The sequence below is a fragment of the Rhyacophila brunnea genome, unplaced genomic scaffold, assembly GCF_057557595.1.
Source record: "Rhyacophila brunnea isolate RB1 unplaced genomic scaffold, BYU_Rbru_1.0 scaffold_8, whole genome shotgun sequence".
Taxonomy (NCBI): domain Eukaryota; kingdom Metazoa; phylum Arthropoda; class Insecta; order Trichoptera; family Rhyacophilidae; genus Rhyacophila; species Rhyacophila brunnea.
Window position 1 is genome coordinate 10809619 of NW_028233350.1, and position 18784 is coordinate 10828402.

An 18784-nucleotide genomic window follows, 5' to 3' on the forward strand; every position below is an offset into this window, starting at 1 on the left:
TCTGAGAAAATATATAACCAATAGAAAGAATCTTTTTTTGAAACCCAGCAGGAATCGAGCCCGCATCTCTTTGGTTTCGCGCCCATGTGTGTTTTCAAAATTGTGTATGTTCAATTATTATCCTTTGTAAAAATTGTATTATCTCTATATTATATTATTACACCTAAAAAGATGATAAATTACAGGTTTGTTCCAGAAAATTAATCAAATTGGATCAAACCAAACCAGTTAGTCAGAGGCAACGAACATAACATTAATGGAAACTGGCTTACCCTACTTGGTGTATTACAATAGGCTACGGATTTCAAGTGTGAAAAAATGAGATGAATTTAAAAGGTGTTAAAAATATATTATTTTAAATAGTATGCCTATATCTTAATAATTTGCATTCAAGTTTATAACGTCAATCATTTATTACGAGGACAGTCGGCGCGCTTATTTTTACTTGGGTTTTATGATATGCTGTCATAAAGTACCTTGTTACAAAACCTTGGTCCATGACCATGGCTTTTACATTTGTATCTTATTAATCTGTGGTATTGTAATGTTATTAAGTGGTTTGATAGATAATTTACAGGGATGCGATTTTCGACAACTTTTATTGGCGTTGCCAATAGTCAATTATTTAAAATTCAAACGCTAATTTGCCAACGAAAGACATAAAAATCGTACCTACTATAGCTCTTCGTCAACAAACATATAAATTTAATTGTCAGATTCATTTATTTTAAATGGTACGTTATTTCGAAAAATAATTTGAATTCATAAGTATTTTAATTAGAATTAAACATTAATTAACCGGAATTTTCAGGTTTTTATATTATTTACTTATTTTTGATATGAAAAATAAGTATACTAAATTATATTTTTGAAGCATTTAGCGGCCATACGCACTTGCGGCAGGCCGCCTGGCGCTAGCCCGCCTATCGTTTTTTGTATGCCAGCTAACCGCAGCGGCCTGCCGCATATTGCACTTCGCATACAAAAAACGATAGGCGGCCTGCTGCAAGTGCGTATGGACACTTAGGTTGAAATTAATTCTAATTTTGTCTTCTTTAAATATACTGTTTTTATTATAAAAGTATACAGATACATACACAAAACAATAATAAAAATAGATACTTAATAATAAAAAATTGAGTCTGATTACCTTGTATGTAATTTGAAAAATAGAAATACTCTGGCTGTTCTTTAGTACATAAAATTAATATCTTTGCTATTCCCCTGAGATTCAGACGAATTGAATTAATACAATCTTCATTTTCCATTATGTATTTTTATAAGTTAATTATTGTACTATTTTTACAATATATAATATCCATATCCATAAAACTACATTAGTTTATTATGTTAATACTATTAAGTTTGAAAATTATTTCGAAATAAGGGCATTCTCAGTAAAATCTGAAAATATTTGTGACCGTTGGCCATCTATTCGAATAATAAGGTAAATGAATGGTAAATTATAAATAATGGGAAAAATAAAATTGTATTTGGGGTTCTTATTATATTAGTGGAAGTGTTTTGACTTTGAGTTTGTATAAACAAACACAATATAATATTAATACTATCGACCGATGGTATTTGATGGAATTTGAATTTAAATTTTAATGGATTTTGTACCATTCCATTTGAGTCATTTTTGCCGATTGGTAGTCAATTATTTTAATTTCCAATACCATTGTTCCTATAATGGACAATTTTACACCTTGAATGTAGTGTTTTTATTGTTTATAAGTTTATAATTTATCTATTAGGTTTCGACAATTTATTATAATATACTTATCGAGTGTATTATTATTAATAAGATAGGGGGTTTTTAATAACACTTCAACTATTTATAATTTGTTTGTTATTTTTTATTATAACCCTTGACTTGATAGGTCGGTAATAAGTTTTTACCTACTTTATTGTATTGATTGGTTATATAAGTTAGAGTAAATAGTATTCGTGGTCAGTGTTTATTTGCCTTTTGGTGAGTGTACACAGTGCCTGAAGATGCCGAATGGCGAAACCCGGGTCGTCAAAAACGACTCAAATGGAATAATAAAAACTTAAATCCATTCGAATTTAAACCTGAAGCGTAAGAGATATCTTACAATAGACAGCTGGAAGTGTCTAAGACCAACATTAGTTCGGAGTGCCGTTGATGATAATTTTAACGTAAAAGCGTCTAAAAAATTCAACCAAAATCATCATTCAGTTTATTTATTTTGTAAAGTAATGAGAGTTATGATTAAATTATAATAAAATTACTATTTGTTTATGTGTTTGATTTACGATATAATACAGATGTATGGAATATATATATTGAGTGCATATTTATTAAACGTCACATGTGCATTTTTTAATCGCTGCAATGTTATAAATATTATTGATTTAGAACTCAGACTTTGAACAAAGTATTTATCTACATTCATTCCGATCAATATTATTTACTTTTAAATGATTAAATAATATAATTTGTCATAAATAAATAAAAATTATTGTTATTTAGCAATCACAGATCGCAATATAAAAGGCTTAGTGTCGAACAGCTTAAATCACTGTAAATAAAACGTTTTTCGCTGCACAAACTCCAACATTACTTTCAACCAAAATGAATTTCTTAATACTAGTAACGTGTATATTTTATTCAATGCACCTGTCATCTGCCAAAACCTTTACCAGGTGCGAGTTAGGAAGAGAACTCATGAAACATGGATTTGCAAGGTCGTGTCTTCCTGATTGTAAGAATTAGTGTACATTTTTATTTTAATAACTATTTGTGTAATATCTTAAAATATAATTTATCTATTTCACCGACGTCAGATCCAAATTACTTACAAATAACAATCATTTTTATGTGGATGTTGCCGTAAAACAACTAAAATATAAATGAACAAAATTGAAAATTTTACAGTCCTTTCTGTATGGAATAAGTTATTTTAATACATAGTATGATTAACTGACAGTAATATACTGGTTTAGTGAAGGAAGGAGTTTGGAGAAATTGCAAGATCCGGTGTTTAGTATTTGCTATGCATATAAATATATTATGATTATTTTCCATTTGCTAAATACTGAAGAAAAAAAATATATTTTTACCGTAAAATTTCCGATGATACGTGTATATAACGTAAATACGAGATGGCCGAGCTGTAAAGTATCGGATTATAATCGTGGGTCTGAATTTTAGGTCTGGCAAAATCATATGTTGTTTTTGCACCGTATGGACCTAATAATATGTTGACCAAGTGGCTAAGATTCATTTCTCATAAAGACAAAACTATTTTAATGGAACCTTCATTCTCAAGGCCCATAAACACGGTGATGAATGTAAAAAATAATAATAAACCACATGATTTTTCATTAGCAATTGTTATTATATTACATCAACATATGAGCCAAGAATTCAAGTATAATATGAGATAAATTGATAGTTTAATTAAAATATTAGCAGATATCACATAAAAAAGAATAGAGTTATTGGAGTTATTCTCACTTTATACGACAACATTGATCTGTGGGCGTAAATGATCAACAAAAACAAGCCACGTTATTATTTATTATTGAACCTTTCACGTATGAAATAAAGAACTGAAATAATGATTTATATTTAAAGTATGTCGGAATGGTGTAACAAAGGGAAATCTTCATTCTGTACAGCTAGTTAACGACCCACATGCTCAGCGTAGATCAAAATGGAGATTTTATGCTATTTTCAAAGCTTGATCCTAGACATTCCTTAAACGTTATAGATAATCTATTTATATAATTTTGAAGCCTTATTATCCTTTATATTTATTTTAAACAGTTGAATAAATACAATAGATTTTTGTTCAATGTGAAAAAATCTATATATTGCATATATACAAAGTCGGGTTAGTTACACCATTCGTAACTCAAGAACGGCTGAACCGATTTTGATGATCTTTAATTTGTTGGATTTGTCTCCGCCCCAAATAACAGAATAACTATTAAAACATCGGATTAATTACGGAAAAATAAATTATGAAGAAAATTCATTTTCTCATACATTTTTATGGAACGGCTTTTGACTGATATCCTGATATAGATGAATTTGAACAATGAACCTCGCGCGGTCGAAAAGTAAGAAAATCACAAAAAAATTAAATCCGTATACAACGCCATCTCTGATACATGACAGAAACAATACACAAGAAACAAACAAGCAAAAAAAGAATGATAGTCGAAATGTCTAACTGTCAACGGTGTAGTGTGCCCAACATTTCGTGCTTCTTGTCAACAGCTCAATTTTCTTAAAAACTATAGTCATTAGGATATGACAATCGCTGAAGCAATTGTTCTGCTTCTCCAAGTCAGATACGCACATTATTTGCTATCATTATTTCGACATGCTTCTCATCGAATCCACCTGAACTGTGGAACAAGTACAAGAATGACATGTCAGACAACATTTTACATCGAATTCATGTCGGTTCAGGGAATCCTGATCTCAAGGTGAATGAGGAGATACATAACCAGGCTTTGCTTTTGATCGAATACATGTGTTACCTCATGTGCGGCAGTTTGTTAGTCAAGTTAGGAATGCCAACGCCACATCGTGTAATAAAGGACGCTTTCAATCAATAACTGGAACGTGAACGTAAATATGATCGAAATGCATTGAACCAATCAGTTTGAACGAATGTACCACTGTTGAACCCCCAACAGAAAGAAGTGTACGATATGGTAATGAAGACAATTGATGATGGAAATGGTGGCTTATTTTTCCTCGACGCGCCCGGTGGAACTAGGAAGACATTCCTCATGTCATTAAGTTTGGCTACTGGTCGTGCGAGATCCGAAAATGCTGTAGCAGTTGCTTCTTCTGGGATAGCGGCCACATTGCTAGAAGGATGCCGAACGCCTCATTCAACGTTGAAATTGCCCTTAAACGTTCAAACGACTAAAAAACTGACATGCAACATTGCTGGATACTCAACAATGGCCAAAGTTTTGGTAGCAAGTAAAATCATCACCGGGGATGAATGCACAATGGCGCACAAACGCTCATTGAAAGCACTCAATCGAACTATGAAAGATCTGCGCCTATCGTCAAATCGTTAGTCCACTGCATTCCTTCAAATCTATCGACTGTGTAACAAACAAAGACGAAGCAACCAACTATCCAACTAAATTTTTAAACTCATTGGATCTGCCCATTGGATCACCGCACAATTTACAACTGAAGGTTGGCTTGGTAGTCATTATGCTTTGAAATATGAACCAACCAAAATTATGTAACGGAACGCGTTTGGTGGTGAAAAAACTCATGGGCAATGTGATTCACGCGACGATAATTAAAGGAATGTTCAAAGGTGAGGAAGTTCTCAGTCCGTGAATTTCGATGATCCCAACCGATATGTTATTCGAGTTTAAACGAATTCAATTTCCAATTCGTCTTGCATTCGGCATGACAATCAACAAATTACAAGACCAATCCTTGAGTGTTTGTGGCCTGAATCTATAAAATGAATGTTTCTCTCACGGTCAATTGTACGTAGCATGTTCATGTGTCGGCAAACCATCTGCTTTGTATGTTTTCGCACCTGACAACAAAACAAAAAGTGTCGTATGTCACAAAGTGCTCAAATGAAGGGAATCTACTCGAGTGCAACATATCCAGCAAATAGTCTAACAGAAAGTAGTGCAACAATGCTACGCGAATCATTTCGAATCGCTTCAATAAACCAAATGCCTTGCTGCCACGTGAATTACATTCTTTTTTTTTTCTTTTGACCATGTCCGATCCTAATAGGATCATAGTACGGCTTCCACATAGTGGAGGTTTGTATTAACAGGTTTTTTTTTACGAGAAATGGATGTCAGCCACTTGCTCAACCTAGTAGGACCATACTCTGACTCATGCACAAATTGAAAAACAATATGTGAACTTGCCAAACCCAGGATTTGAATCAGGGACCCTCGACACTATAGACCAGCCCTTAATCCACGCGGTCATCGTGGGTGTACAATTCAATGTAATTAAAATACTTTTCATTTTGATTTGATTTTTGCACATTTATTGAACTTATTCATTTTGAGTATTCATTTTAACTTAAGGGGGGACATGCTCAGCGTAGGTCAAAATGGAACTTTTGTTCTATTTTCAAAGCATGATCCTGGACATATCTTAAACGCTGTAGATAATCTATTTATATAATAAGAAGCCTTATTATCCTTTATATTTATTTTAAACATTTGATGACTGCATAAAGTATTTTTATTACATAAAATAGTATTCTTTTAAACCCCTCGCTCTAATGTTTTAGAATATAGTCATATTTTAGTACATGAATGTGCAGTGGTGTTAAGATTTTTTACATTTATTAATTTTTAAACGCATTTATAAAACCATTAGTATAATTTAGGACGAGATAATTTTAGTAAAATATTTACGATAAAAAATTATATTGATAATCTCTGTGATCCCAAATTTGACAAGAATCAGGCATTTTATTATTCAAAAAATGGGCAAGATTAACACATTTAAAGAAGATTGATAAATACTTACCGATAACTCATCGTTGTTATGTTATTATTATAAAGGTATATGTAACTATAAATTATTTTTGAAGCTGATTTTAGTTCAACGTATTGAGTTCTGCCTGAACAGAGGAATGTTAATAATTTTATCTTAATAATTAATAGTCAAATTAGACCAAAAAATACGTTATGGTTGCAAAAGGTGGGGTAGAAAATTTTTTTTCTACTTGTATAGATGATTATGAGTAAGAAAAAAACAAGTTTCTCAATTCGGATGACTTCGGAACAATTTTTGGCGGGCAAAAAACCGCAAAATTTTGGGTTTTTTTTTTTGGTTTTTTGCTTATATCTCAAAAACGGTCGGTCGTAGCAAAAATATTATTTTTTACAATTTTAAAGCTTATTAAATTTTCTAAAATTTTTTAGGGAAATTTTTCTTTAAATTTCCTAAAATTTAGAAAAAATACCATTTTAAACTTAAGATCTTACAAATAAACAGTTTGGGGTTACAAACTAGACTTTGTGGTCAATGGGCCCAATGTTTCCGATGGTGCATGGAAGTGGTAGAAAGAGCCACACTCTAATAACCCCACCAGTACCGCTGGTGCCACGACACCAATCATTACCACTTTTGCTTTAGTTTAGTCTCCATCGCGCCCGCAGTTATGTTTATTCTTTAAATGTGTATTGTGTTGGGATACAATAATTTAACTAACCGAAGTAGTAGGTGCACTCCATCACCTTACTAGTGATATCTCTACCATAGTCTAATGGTACTGTCCTCATAATGGTCATAAATGAATTTGAAAAAACCATGTGTTTGCTAGAAAATAATGGTCCCACTGCAAAACTATGGTTACAGTATTTTCGAATGACAACTCTTATCAAACACTTAATTCAGACCGAACGAACTGGTGACTGGAACCTTCATTTGACAAGTATCGAAAAAATGATTTCATTCTTTCATACAGCAGGCCATTTTATTTCCGCTAAAAGTGCCAATTTGTATATTCAGGATATGTAACAACTGAAAGAGAAATGGACGCTGCTGAATTTGAGGAGTTTACTAGCAGAGGATATTTTACGATACGTCGCTCTGACAAACACTGGAGTGGAATTTGGTCGGATATGGCCATCCAGCATACATGAATGAAAACAATGAAGATTTATGGAGGCCTAACACAGGACAGAGGTATAACTGACAGTGTTCTAACCAGATGGACTTTGGTAATGGTCAGTATGCAGAATATATGCAATGAAATTGATTCATTCTGTAATGTTCAGTCCGAATCATCGGAACAGCAGGTTGACAAGAGAAGTTCCCGAATTGACCGAGACAACGCTGACTCATGTAAGCTTCTTGAATGGCTATCATTACACTAACCATTTCCCAAAACCGACGAGATAATGTCATTGAGTAGTAGGATTGTTGCAGCAACAGCAATAAACTGCTATAATTCCCAAGAAAAGGGGTTAAATGGGATTGGTCGGTAATGACTTTCACAATGTTAAATTCAAAAGAAAAGACAAAAATGTTACCCTTGCATCCGTTGGCGATAGTATGAACGCAGGAAGCGCTAAAGTTGTTGTAGCTGATCCGCTTATCCTATTTGAAAGAATATGTATATGTAAAAAAACGGAGGAAGATTTGCAACGTTTCTTTACATAATATGAATTAGCACCTTACCCTATCGTCGCTATAGGATTTGTTTCCCGAATATCCATTTTTGTCGAAATCGACATTTTAATGCAGTTCAATTTCTTTTATCGAACTCTACCAAAATCATTTATAAAAAAAATATTTTTTTATCTAGGAACAGAGATATTTTTTTGAAAAACCCGAATACGCCATGTTAAGTTACAATTACTCCGTGTTGTTCTCCCGAATGTCCAACTATTCGTACCTGAATATCCAAGTTAATTTCGGTCGAAATAAATCTCTGGCTGAGTTTTTATTTCCCGAATATGACTTTTAGCCAATCAAACCACGCTGACGCCGTGCATCTCGCTCCCACATTCACGCTGTCTAGCTCTAAAACAATCACGCCCACTTTCATATTTTTCGGCCGTCTGGAATCCTCTTTCAAATTTCGTCTTATTGATATTGTTTTTAAAGTTACTATTGTTTTAATAGTGAATTCATCTAATTTGAAGAGATCGTTTATAGCTGATACATCACCAGTTTGCCCTGAACTTATAGTAAAGTTATGGAAGTGAGTATTTTAACCTAAATAACTGCATTTTGTTTTGATAAATGACACAAAATCCCAACGGTTATATGAATTCTACAGTATGACCCGGCAACTACTATGACGTAAAAAATAATTATTATTTCAAATTATTATTAATCAAACATTGTTTGTCTTTATTTTACTTTTAATCTAGGTATTTCTATGAAAATAAAGGCGATGCTATGATTTATTTTTGAATGCGCTGATAGTTAATTTAATTTAATATGTATGTTAGTAACTATTTATTTGGTGAATATTATATACTTAGGATATTGGTACCTACCTAATATTAGCAGCCAATGGTAATTAATTTATAGATGCTATTATTTTGTGTTGTCATTCCAATAGTAAATATATAATATTTATTTGGTGGTTTGTAATAAGTTTAATTGTTAATTATAGAAATATATAGGTATAATAATATACAGATATAATACATAGTTTTTTTTTTTTTTTTGAAAAAGTATTAATATAAAATTGTTAGCAAGTACGAGTAAGTACCATCATAAAATATTGGAGAAATCCGTGACGTCGGTTAGTAATTGAAGTAGTAGATACCTACTTTTATTTAATAAACAAAAACCGATCGCCAATAGTCGCTTGATTTTGAAGAATACTGATGAGCAGGTATTAACAGGCCAATAGTTAAAGTTTGTCGTCATAAGTATGTCACCTCGTAGCATAGTGGATAATTCGTGGACTTGGTCGTAAACCCAGGAGATGCAGGGACGATTCCTGCCGGGTGTCTTACTTTTTTCAAAAAGATTTTTTCTATTGGTTTTAATATATTTTCTCAGAAGTGGTTTTCAAAATTATGTATGTTCAATAATTAGAATGGTACATTCTTTAATCTTGTGAATTATTCGTTGAATTAAAAAAAAAGATTATTAAAAACTATTTTATTACTTATTACGAAAAAAACCGAAAAAAGCGAATGCCGCATGTTATTATTACCTACGAACTTGGGTTATTACGATCATTAGGTATTTAAATAGTAAAAGTTATCATTACCAATTATCGTGTAAATAAATATAACATTTGAGGTGCGTACTTTTTAACCACTCAGTAATCCGTGGGCCGTGCAGCAATACGCTACGGTCTTAAGTCCCGAACGTCCATGTTTTATCCCGAATATCCATTATTCTGAGAGAGCGCTAAAAATTTCCCGAATATCCACAACGAGTACTTGTAAATAAAACGCATTTTCTGTGCATTTACTGATTTATACCAGTATATTATTCTTGGAATCTATTCTTAGATAATGTTGCAATCATACAGTGTAGAAAAAATGATTGATACATCTACTGATATTTCAATATACGACAATGAAATTTGTTTTTCGTCTCCTGAAAAATTGACATTTGGTCTATTCGGGAAACAAATCCTATAGCGACGCTATGTCACTGTTTTCAGAACAGGGTATGAGAAAAGGGACAAAATCGTTATTTTACAAGGCTTCACCAGCATTGAGACTTTCGGCACCAACATTAACTATCAGTTTATTGTGGTTGATGGAGGACATCTCCTACATAAAGTAGTTTGGTCCCGAAATTCATCCTTTGGTGACATTGCAAAGATGTATTCGGATTATTTGACAAAACACTAATTCTGTAGGTATTAACATTTGTTTTGCTATCATTACTAAAACTATCAACATACTTTATTTGTAAGATCTTAAATTTAGATTAGTATTTATTTTCATTAAGGGGGAGAGGACTAGAAATTCATTATCAAATTAAAGCTTTAAACATATTTTAATCGATCAATACCTATCTAAATACAATGGGAAAAATATTTTTTTTTTATTTAAAAGACAAAACGATGGAGAATAAGCTAAAACAAAAGTTGTACTGATTTGTGTCGTGGCACCAGTGGTACTGGTGGGGGTATTGGAATGTGGCCCTTTCTACGAATCCCACGCACCACCTGGAACATTAGACCCATTGACCATAAAGTTTAGTTTGTAGCCTCAAACTGTTTATTTGTAAGTTTTTAAGTTTAAAATGGTATTTTTTCTGATTTAAGTTTGATTTTTACTAAAACGCGTGTTTTCGAATACATATATACTGTTTTCAACAGCAAATATCTCATAAATGGTCAGCGATAGAAAAAAAAACGTAAAATATAAAAATTTTAGGAAATTTAATAAGCTTTAAAATTGTATATTATAATATTTTTGCTACGACCGACTGTTTTAGAGATATAAGCGAAAAACAAAAAAAAAAACCAAAATTTTGCGGTTCTTTGCCCGCCAAGAGTTTTGCCAAAGTCATCCAAATTGGCAAACTCATTTTTTTCTTACTCATTATCATCTATACAAGTAGGGAAAAAAATCTTCTACCCCACCTTTTGCAACCAAAAAGTACAGATTGACTGGACTATAATGATTTTTATGAAAATATAAAATAAAGCGTTTAAATAATATACCTACTTTTTCGTTTTAATATTTGACGATACATATTATGAGGGGAAAAAACGGCAGTTTTCATAACATATTGGCAAGTCTTTGAAGTCCCTCTTGTGGGTATAATTTCTGAAAAAAAAATCAAATATTGTTTGAATACTAATAACACATAAAATTTTATATGTTATTAGTATCAGAAGTACGACAAATAAATCAATGATTTGTTAGAAATAAATGAAATTATACAGTTTTCAATGGATTATAATGTATCAATGAATCCATTGCTATTCATGATTATTATATTGTTGTGGTTTATAAAGCAAACACACATATTATACTACAGTAGTCAGTACCATTTAGTAAACGTTAGAAATGTTTCTTTTTAAAAGGTCCCATGCAATATTTATTGACTTAGTATAAAACAAAGTATTTATTATTGTATTACAAGATTACAAAGCAATGTCATATTTATTTTGTATAGTGGGTTGGTAACTACGTATTGAAATGTGCAATATAAAAGGTAGTTTTGGATGGATTACAGTAATTCGAACTCTAACAGGACAATCGTTAGCCGGCTCGCACATCACAATTCGCCTTGTGTGCCTAACGGCCATAAATCAAAAGTTCTAAGACTTTCGACGAATGTTGCATCGTACATCCTCGCACATCTGCCCAGCGGCAAACGTCAAACACGAAAAAAGAGAAGTCTCTCGTTTGCCATTTTTATTGTGTTGATTGTATGAACAAACGTCAAACGCGGTGGCGTGAGCGAGCAATGACATTGCAGACAGAGACAAAGACAGAAATGACCGATGGCCGCCAGCTGTGCGCTTGCGCGGAGTCGTCTTGTTTTAGATACGACATGCAGGCTGTTCGAAATTCGACATGTTGCATCAGCGGATCGTCTCGCGTCGCAGTTGCAACGGCCAATGTGCGAAGGTCCATTTAATAACGTTTGTTTCTTGGTTTACGATGACGTCACATCGACGTATTCGATGCGTTTTTAGGCGAGACGAGTTCCAATGTGCGAGCCGACTTACAGTCAATATGAAAATCTTAGTACTTGTAACCTGTATGTATTTTTCAGTGTATCTTTCATCAGCTGCCAAAACCTTTACGAGGTGTGATTTGGCAAGGGAGCTCTAGAGGCAAAGATTTTCACGGGCATCGCTTCCTGATTGTAAGAATTATCGTAAAATTTTATAATGTGTTTAACATTGCATATATTAGGTATCTTGATTTGAAATAAGTATGATGAATTATTGAGTCGATGCATCAAACCATTCGAATTCGACCAAGAATTTGGTACATGGATATATACTTATATTAATATTATTAATTCTAATGATATATCGTTTAGATTATATGTATTTTTTTAAATAGTGTAACATATCTATCAATCTTTTATCAGTGGCTATATTCAGTAGTGAGGATCATGAATTTCATGGACAGAAAACTTAGCTGAGTGGATTTCTGATACCAGTGATAATACGGTCGCATTTTTTTTATTTGATAGGTCAACATGGGCGTGTTATTATTCCTCTTCCTCTTTGACTTTTACTCCACCAATTTATAACTATCAGTCTTTACAAACTGTCACGCACCCTCCGAGTCACATGATTAAAAAAAGTCTTTCTTTTATCCTTAGTTCCGTTTTCAAACCGCTGATTTTGGAAGTTGCAATGAAAAAATAAACTAATTTATTAGTTAACATATTATCATAGTATTAATTCTCATAACACTAAATGATTTTTTTCGATTTGTATTTTGAAGATTTTTGGGCATTCAGGTAGTTGGTCATTTAGGAAATCAATTTTGTGAGTATTTAGCTTTTGGGATTTTAGGTTTCAAGAATTTCGCTATCAGAATATTGCATGGCATCACAATATAAAGACAATTAACTTAGATACGTATTATAATGAAGCAATAGAACAAATACAAATTACCATATATTTTTTTCATTGCATTCAAATATGTAGACAGCTGTTTAATTTACGCCGTAATTATTAATTGTTTTTATAATATTTATTTTTAGGTGTGTTTAGTTGAGTTTGAAAGCAGTCGAAGAACTGCAATTATTGGACGACCCAACGATGATGGCTCACGTGATTATGGACTTTTCCAGATAAACAATCAAGTATGGTGCAAGAATGGTTCGACAGGCAATAAATGCGGAATAACTTGCAAGAGTAAGATAATATTTATATATTTGATGTTACCTACATAATGCATGCATCCCGCATCCGCGATGGATGAGTGGTATAGTGGTCAATGACCTCGGGCATAGTCATCATTATTTCAACATTTTAAGAATTATCAAATCATTTAAACTATCGCACAATAGTCGCATCTACAGGAGGCCAGCAGATTTCTCAATAGCAAACTTCATCAACAATGATTCGCAATTTACCGAATATTCATGTACATTTATAATTAGCAGGTCATAGTTGATTAGTCGCTCTTGTCCCACGAGTTCGGACCTCGGGACAATATAACATACGTATTGTAATATAATGCTCTTGTAACACACTCCTGTACCGACTGTTAACGCTGCAAATAAAACTCGCACCTGCATCCATCGGAGCAACCACCACCAAATATTGACTTCTCATCTCTCCTCCTGACGACTCTCCATTCTCATCTCCTGGTCACACCAAACACAGAGCTCTCGTTCCCAAATCACGAGACCTCTCAAAAGTGGTAACGTGTCCGTGTCTCATAGGTCTTGAGTTAGAATCCTGGGTCAATAAAAATCTCATGTTGTGGCATGAACAAAATAATACGTTAAGTAATTATCTAATACCTTTCAAATTTTTGTAGAAAAAAAGTCTGCTTAGTAACCTGTTCGATCCACATCGAATTGTAGAACAAATAAAAGAAAACCTTAATCATTCGCAATTATAATATAATAATTTCCCATCCCTACTTTGCGCGTTGTATGATATTTAGATTACGCAGCACATCCTGAAGTCCTCCAACTTATATGAATTCCCCGCAGAAGTTTCAGAGAACTAGAGGCGAAAGCTGTTTTATGTGGAATGATACTCAGTCGGCTTTATTTTGAATTGCTTTCTCATTCAATTGCTTTCTTACATATTTCACGATAACCGAACAAAAATGTGTATTATCACTCAACCTCAAATATATTTTATATTTCTCGATTATTTGACGCTTAGGAATGAAGATACCTTATAATTAATTAAGTATATTATAACGTAATACGCAAATTTACTTAATATTTACAGAACCGTATTTGGAGAAATATAATCTCTTCTTTGTTTTCATGTATCATTGGGTCTATTTTATACTCTTATCGACGGCTAAAGTGATAAAGTGATAAATACGACGGCTAACTAGAGTAGGTTTGTATCAAAGTATTAGCACTTGTTGTAACAATTACAATAAGTTGGTTGTAATTCTTGCAATAAGTGCTATATTTTAACAGCACCTCTCTTGGGTGTGATAAAATTTAGATCGAGATAGACAGTTTTGACTGTTTATACGGCTAACTTATTGTAACCATTATAATACCTCACTACAAATATATAATAAATACTATCACTTTAGCGGTCGATAGTCGTTTTGTGTATAGAATAGACCCGCACGGATTTTAATTTAAACAAAAAAATATAATGAAATAAAGGGTACATAAATATTAGATTGGAGAAGATTTAGGTATTAAAAATTCTAACAATATTGGTTTAAAAAAACCTGTGGAATCTCATTCGCTTTGAGAAGTTTTAAAATCATATTTTTTTTAGATACCTACTGGAATTACTAGCATTCAATACTTTAATTAATCATGCAGGTGAAAATAGATTGTAAAAAAGGATGCAATAATTGAAGAGACTGCGTCATATTTTTCAGAGATGGCGTTAAAAACGATGCTACACGGCACATAAAGAAGAAGGTGTAGTGTGCCAAAATTTTCGACCTAAAAGCATTGAAACTGTGCGAGAAAATAGCGACATCTGTATTTTATTAATGCAATATTATGTAGTTCATATTATGAGATAATAGATTAATAACCATATTATTATTATTAATTAAAAGAATTACCATCATGATGAATAATTAAATAATTTTATGAATAAGTTGAATACCCACATGCAACCCGTAATACAGACAGGAAAGTATAAGTATACAGACATTCGCCTATCAGGCAAATACACTGATATAACATTTTATCGAAAGATTGTTTCATAAACAGACTATTGAAATATTGGGTCTAAGACGATTTGGCACCGGGACAACTAGACGCCACGGAATTCGAAAATAAATAGACGTTAGGTACTTATAGGTACTTTAATATTATTATTTATATTTAAATGATTATATTATGATTTAATATTTTGTGAGAATGTAAATATGCAGACGTAAATAATGATTTAATCTTGCATATGTTCAAGTTCCAACGAAAAAAGAATTTTTTTCTTATTTTATATAAAGCATTAGGCATGGTAATTCTCAATCCGCAATAACGAATACATTATATTAAGAGTAAAATGAATTAAAACTACTAAGTAGTAGATAGAAACTGATTAAAATACCTCTTCTACGTTCTGTATACGTGTCTACGACAGTGCGGCGTCCAATAAATTGTCCGGAGTCCAGTTGTCCCAATCCCGAAATATTTGAGTAGTTGTGTATTTATTATCTAAATAAAGACTGCACTCTTTTCAAACGAATACAATACAATCAATTATCGGTACCAATGTTTTTAATTTTGTTGTATTTTTATAGGAGTAATTACCGATGACATCACACATCAACCTGTGCCAAACAGATTTTCAACGAAAGCGGCTTTGGAGCATGGGTCGCGTGGAAAAACAACTGTAGAGGAAAAACTCTTCCAAATCTTGCAACTGAGTGCGGGATTTATTGAAAACTACTATTGTAAAGTTTAATCAATGTGTATTAAACATATTTTATAGCATTGTTTTCCGAATAAACCATAATATTATGTTATTTTATAAAATTTGTTTTATTATAATTTCTCAAAAATCTTACGGAAAAACATCCCACTGCAAGTTTCGGTTGTCCAACAAAAAATATTATTACATCTATTTACTAATAATATGAAGCGCCGAGTTTGAAATCCCCCTAAAACGGTTTTTGAAAATTTTTGAGCTAGATATATATTTAGAATATTTAGATGGATATTTTGGTTACCTATATGATGGCCAAAGAATGAACCTTAAAAAACGCCATAAACCGTCAATACGTATGATCAAAAATTAGGGTAAATTGGGTGTGCTTTTCAAATACTCTTTAGAATGTACACATTAAATAATAAATACTTCACAGAATAATATAAAAGTTAATAAAAAAGTTCACAGATTTAATAGATATGAGTTTTTCTCATTTTTCTCAAAACTACCTAAAATCGTTTTTCTAGTTTTTCTCAGAACTACCTAAAATCGTTTCAGGGGGTTTTGAAACTAGGCGCTTCATATGAAAGGTGATTTTTTGCTTAGACATAAACCTGCGAAGTGGTTAAAATTTGGGGATATGATGAGGTGGTGGCAGATAAAGTATCGTTGTTGCTTGATAGTTGAGATGAGAGTTTATGGGTTGATACAAGAAAACACTGAATACATAAGGATGATGACGTGAGATTATTATCGTGAGGTAATGATGTACTGGTGAAATCGATATGAGCAGAAATTAATTATAAGAATGCACTGAGAGACTTGAATCGAGTAGAATAATGGATGTACTATGTTGAGTGAAGATCTCATGACAATATCAGCACGTCTCGTGATGGTCTCGATGAGTTGAGTGTGGATTCATAGATTGTCCTTTTTATTTATATTAATGCAGTTCATATAATTAACAATAGATATTGTCGTAATTCTCAATTAAAACAAACACTACTGATCTAGTTATGATTCAGTAAACGCTGACAATTATTATTACTATAATGTAATGTTTTGTTTTAATAACTAAACCTACATGTTAATGTGTGTTATTCATTTAATGCTGAGTAGCATGACTGCTACAAAGCTATCAAATCGAACAGTAATACTGCGTTCACTTTGTTCACTTTTTGACATTATTATAAACAGTATAGTCTGGAAATTATTATGAATAGAGTCATGCCTGAGTAACTCTACTAAAGTATCCAAATTTACTTTGAAAATTAGTCGTCGATTTGCACAACTTATAATTGCTTTTTATGGAAAAAAAATCGTTCAGCAATGAGGCTCATTTTTGGCTCTATTGGTTTGTTAATAAGTAAAATTGCTGCATATGGAGTAAAAACAATCCAGAAGAGACCCTACATACTCTATTACATCCACAAAAATGCACCGTTTGGTGCGGCTTACACGCTGGTGGCATCATGTGATCTTATTTCTTCAAAATTGAGACCGGGGCTCGCATTTCGAATAATAAATATCGTTACCCTATCATGAATAACGATTTTTTTTAAATATGGATGACATTGATTCGTATGAGATATGATTTTAACAAGACTTATCATACGGCGACCGCAACCATAGACTTATTGACATAAAGTTTTGGCAATAAGTTGATTTCGATAATTGTACCTGTCAATTGGCGTCAAACGTGGTACGATTTGATACATCTGAATTATTTCATATAGAATGTAGGTCTACGACCTACGAAAAGAACAATTTATGCCATGGAAGCTTAAATAAATTGTACATGTTATTCATGATATACGGCCAGCAGTGCTCAAAAAATGGCTAAAATATGAACGTCCAGAATGCGATTCCTTAAGGGGGGACATGCTCGTCGAAGGTCAAAATTGAGTTTTTATTGTATTTTCAATCCATGATCCTGGACACTCCTTAAACGTTGTAGATAATCTATTTATATAATTTTTAAGCCTTATTATCCTTTATAATTATTTTAAACATTTGATGACTGCATTAAGTATTTTTGTTACATAAAATAGTATTCTTATAAACCTCTCGCTCTAATGTTTTAGAATAAAGTCATATTTCGGTACATAACTGTGCAGTGGTGTTAAGATTTTTTACATTTATTAATTTTTAAACGCATTTATAAAACCATTAGCATAATTTATTATGAGATAATTTTTGTAAAATATTCACGATAAAAAATTATATTGATAATCTCTGTGATCGCAAATTTGACAAGAATTAGGCATTTTATTATTCAAAAAATCGGCAAGATTTACACATTTGAAGATGATTTTAAAGATATTTATTATAAGCTATGTCTTTGACCATTCAAGTGTGATAAACATCTTATGAATAATAATTGATTTATAATAATTATTGACCTAAGAATAAGGTAGTGTTTTTTTGAAATACGCCATTTCTTTTGTCATTCCCCAGTAGTTAAGCTACAACATACGGCCGTAGCCATAAATTGACAAACTAAAATTAAAGTAGGGAGTAAAATGATATTAACGCGTGTGTTTGAACATGTACTTAACCGAAATTTTTTTTATTTTTTTTTAAACGGTACATGTTCGAACACCCGCGTCAATATCATTTTACTCCCTATTTTAATTATAGTTTGTCAATTTATGGCTACGGCCGTATGTTGTAGCTTAACTACTGGGGAATGACAAAAGAAATGGCGTATTTCAAAAAAACACTACCTTATTCTTAGGTCAATAATTATTATAAAGCAATCATTATTCATAAGATGTTTATCACAC

At 32.2% G+C, this 18784-nt stretch overlaps 1 protein-coding gene across 3 annotated transcripts; it reads left to right on the top strand.

The window, feature by feature from the left end:
- The first annotated feature begins 2545 nt into the window (after nt 1-2545).
- LOC147063901 (lysozyme-like) lies at nt 2546-16105 on the top strand. 3 transcript variants are annotated; one of them, XM_085958880.1, is made up of 5 exons: nt 2546-2729; nt 7508-7843; nt 12215-12307; nt 13163-13316; nt 15871-16105. In XM_085958880.1, the coding sequence occupies exons 2-5, from the start codon at nt 7748-7750 to the stop codon at nt 16032-16034; spliced, it is 507 nt and encodes a 168-aa protein (XP_085815006.1). In that variant the 5' UTR covers nt 2546-2729; nt 7508-7747; the 3' UTR covers nt 16035-16105. The 3 variants fall into 3 exon arrangements, with proteins under 3 accessions (XP_085815006.1, XP_085815007.1, XP_085815008.1); XM_085958881.1 differs by lacking the exon at nt 7508-7843; XM_085958882.1 differs by lacking the exons at nt 7508-7843; nt 12215-12307.
- Nucleotides 16106-18784: the final 2679 nt, after the last annotated feature.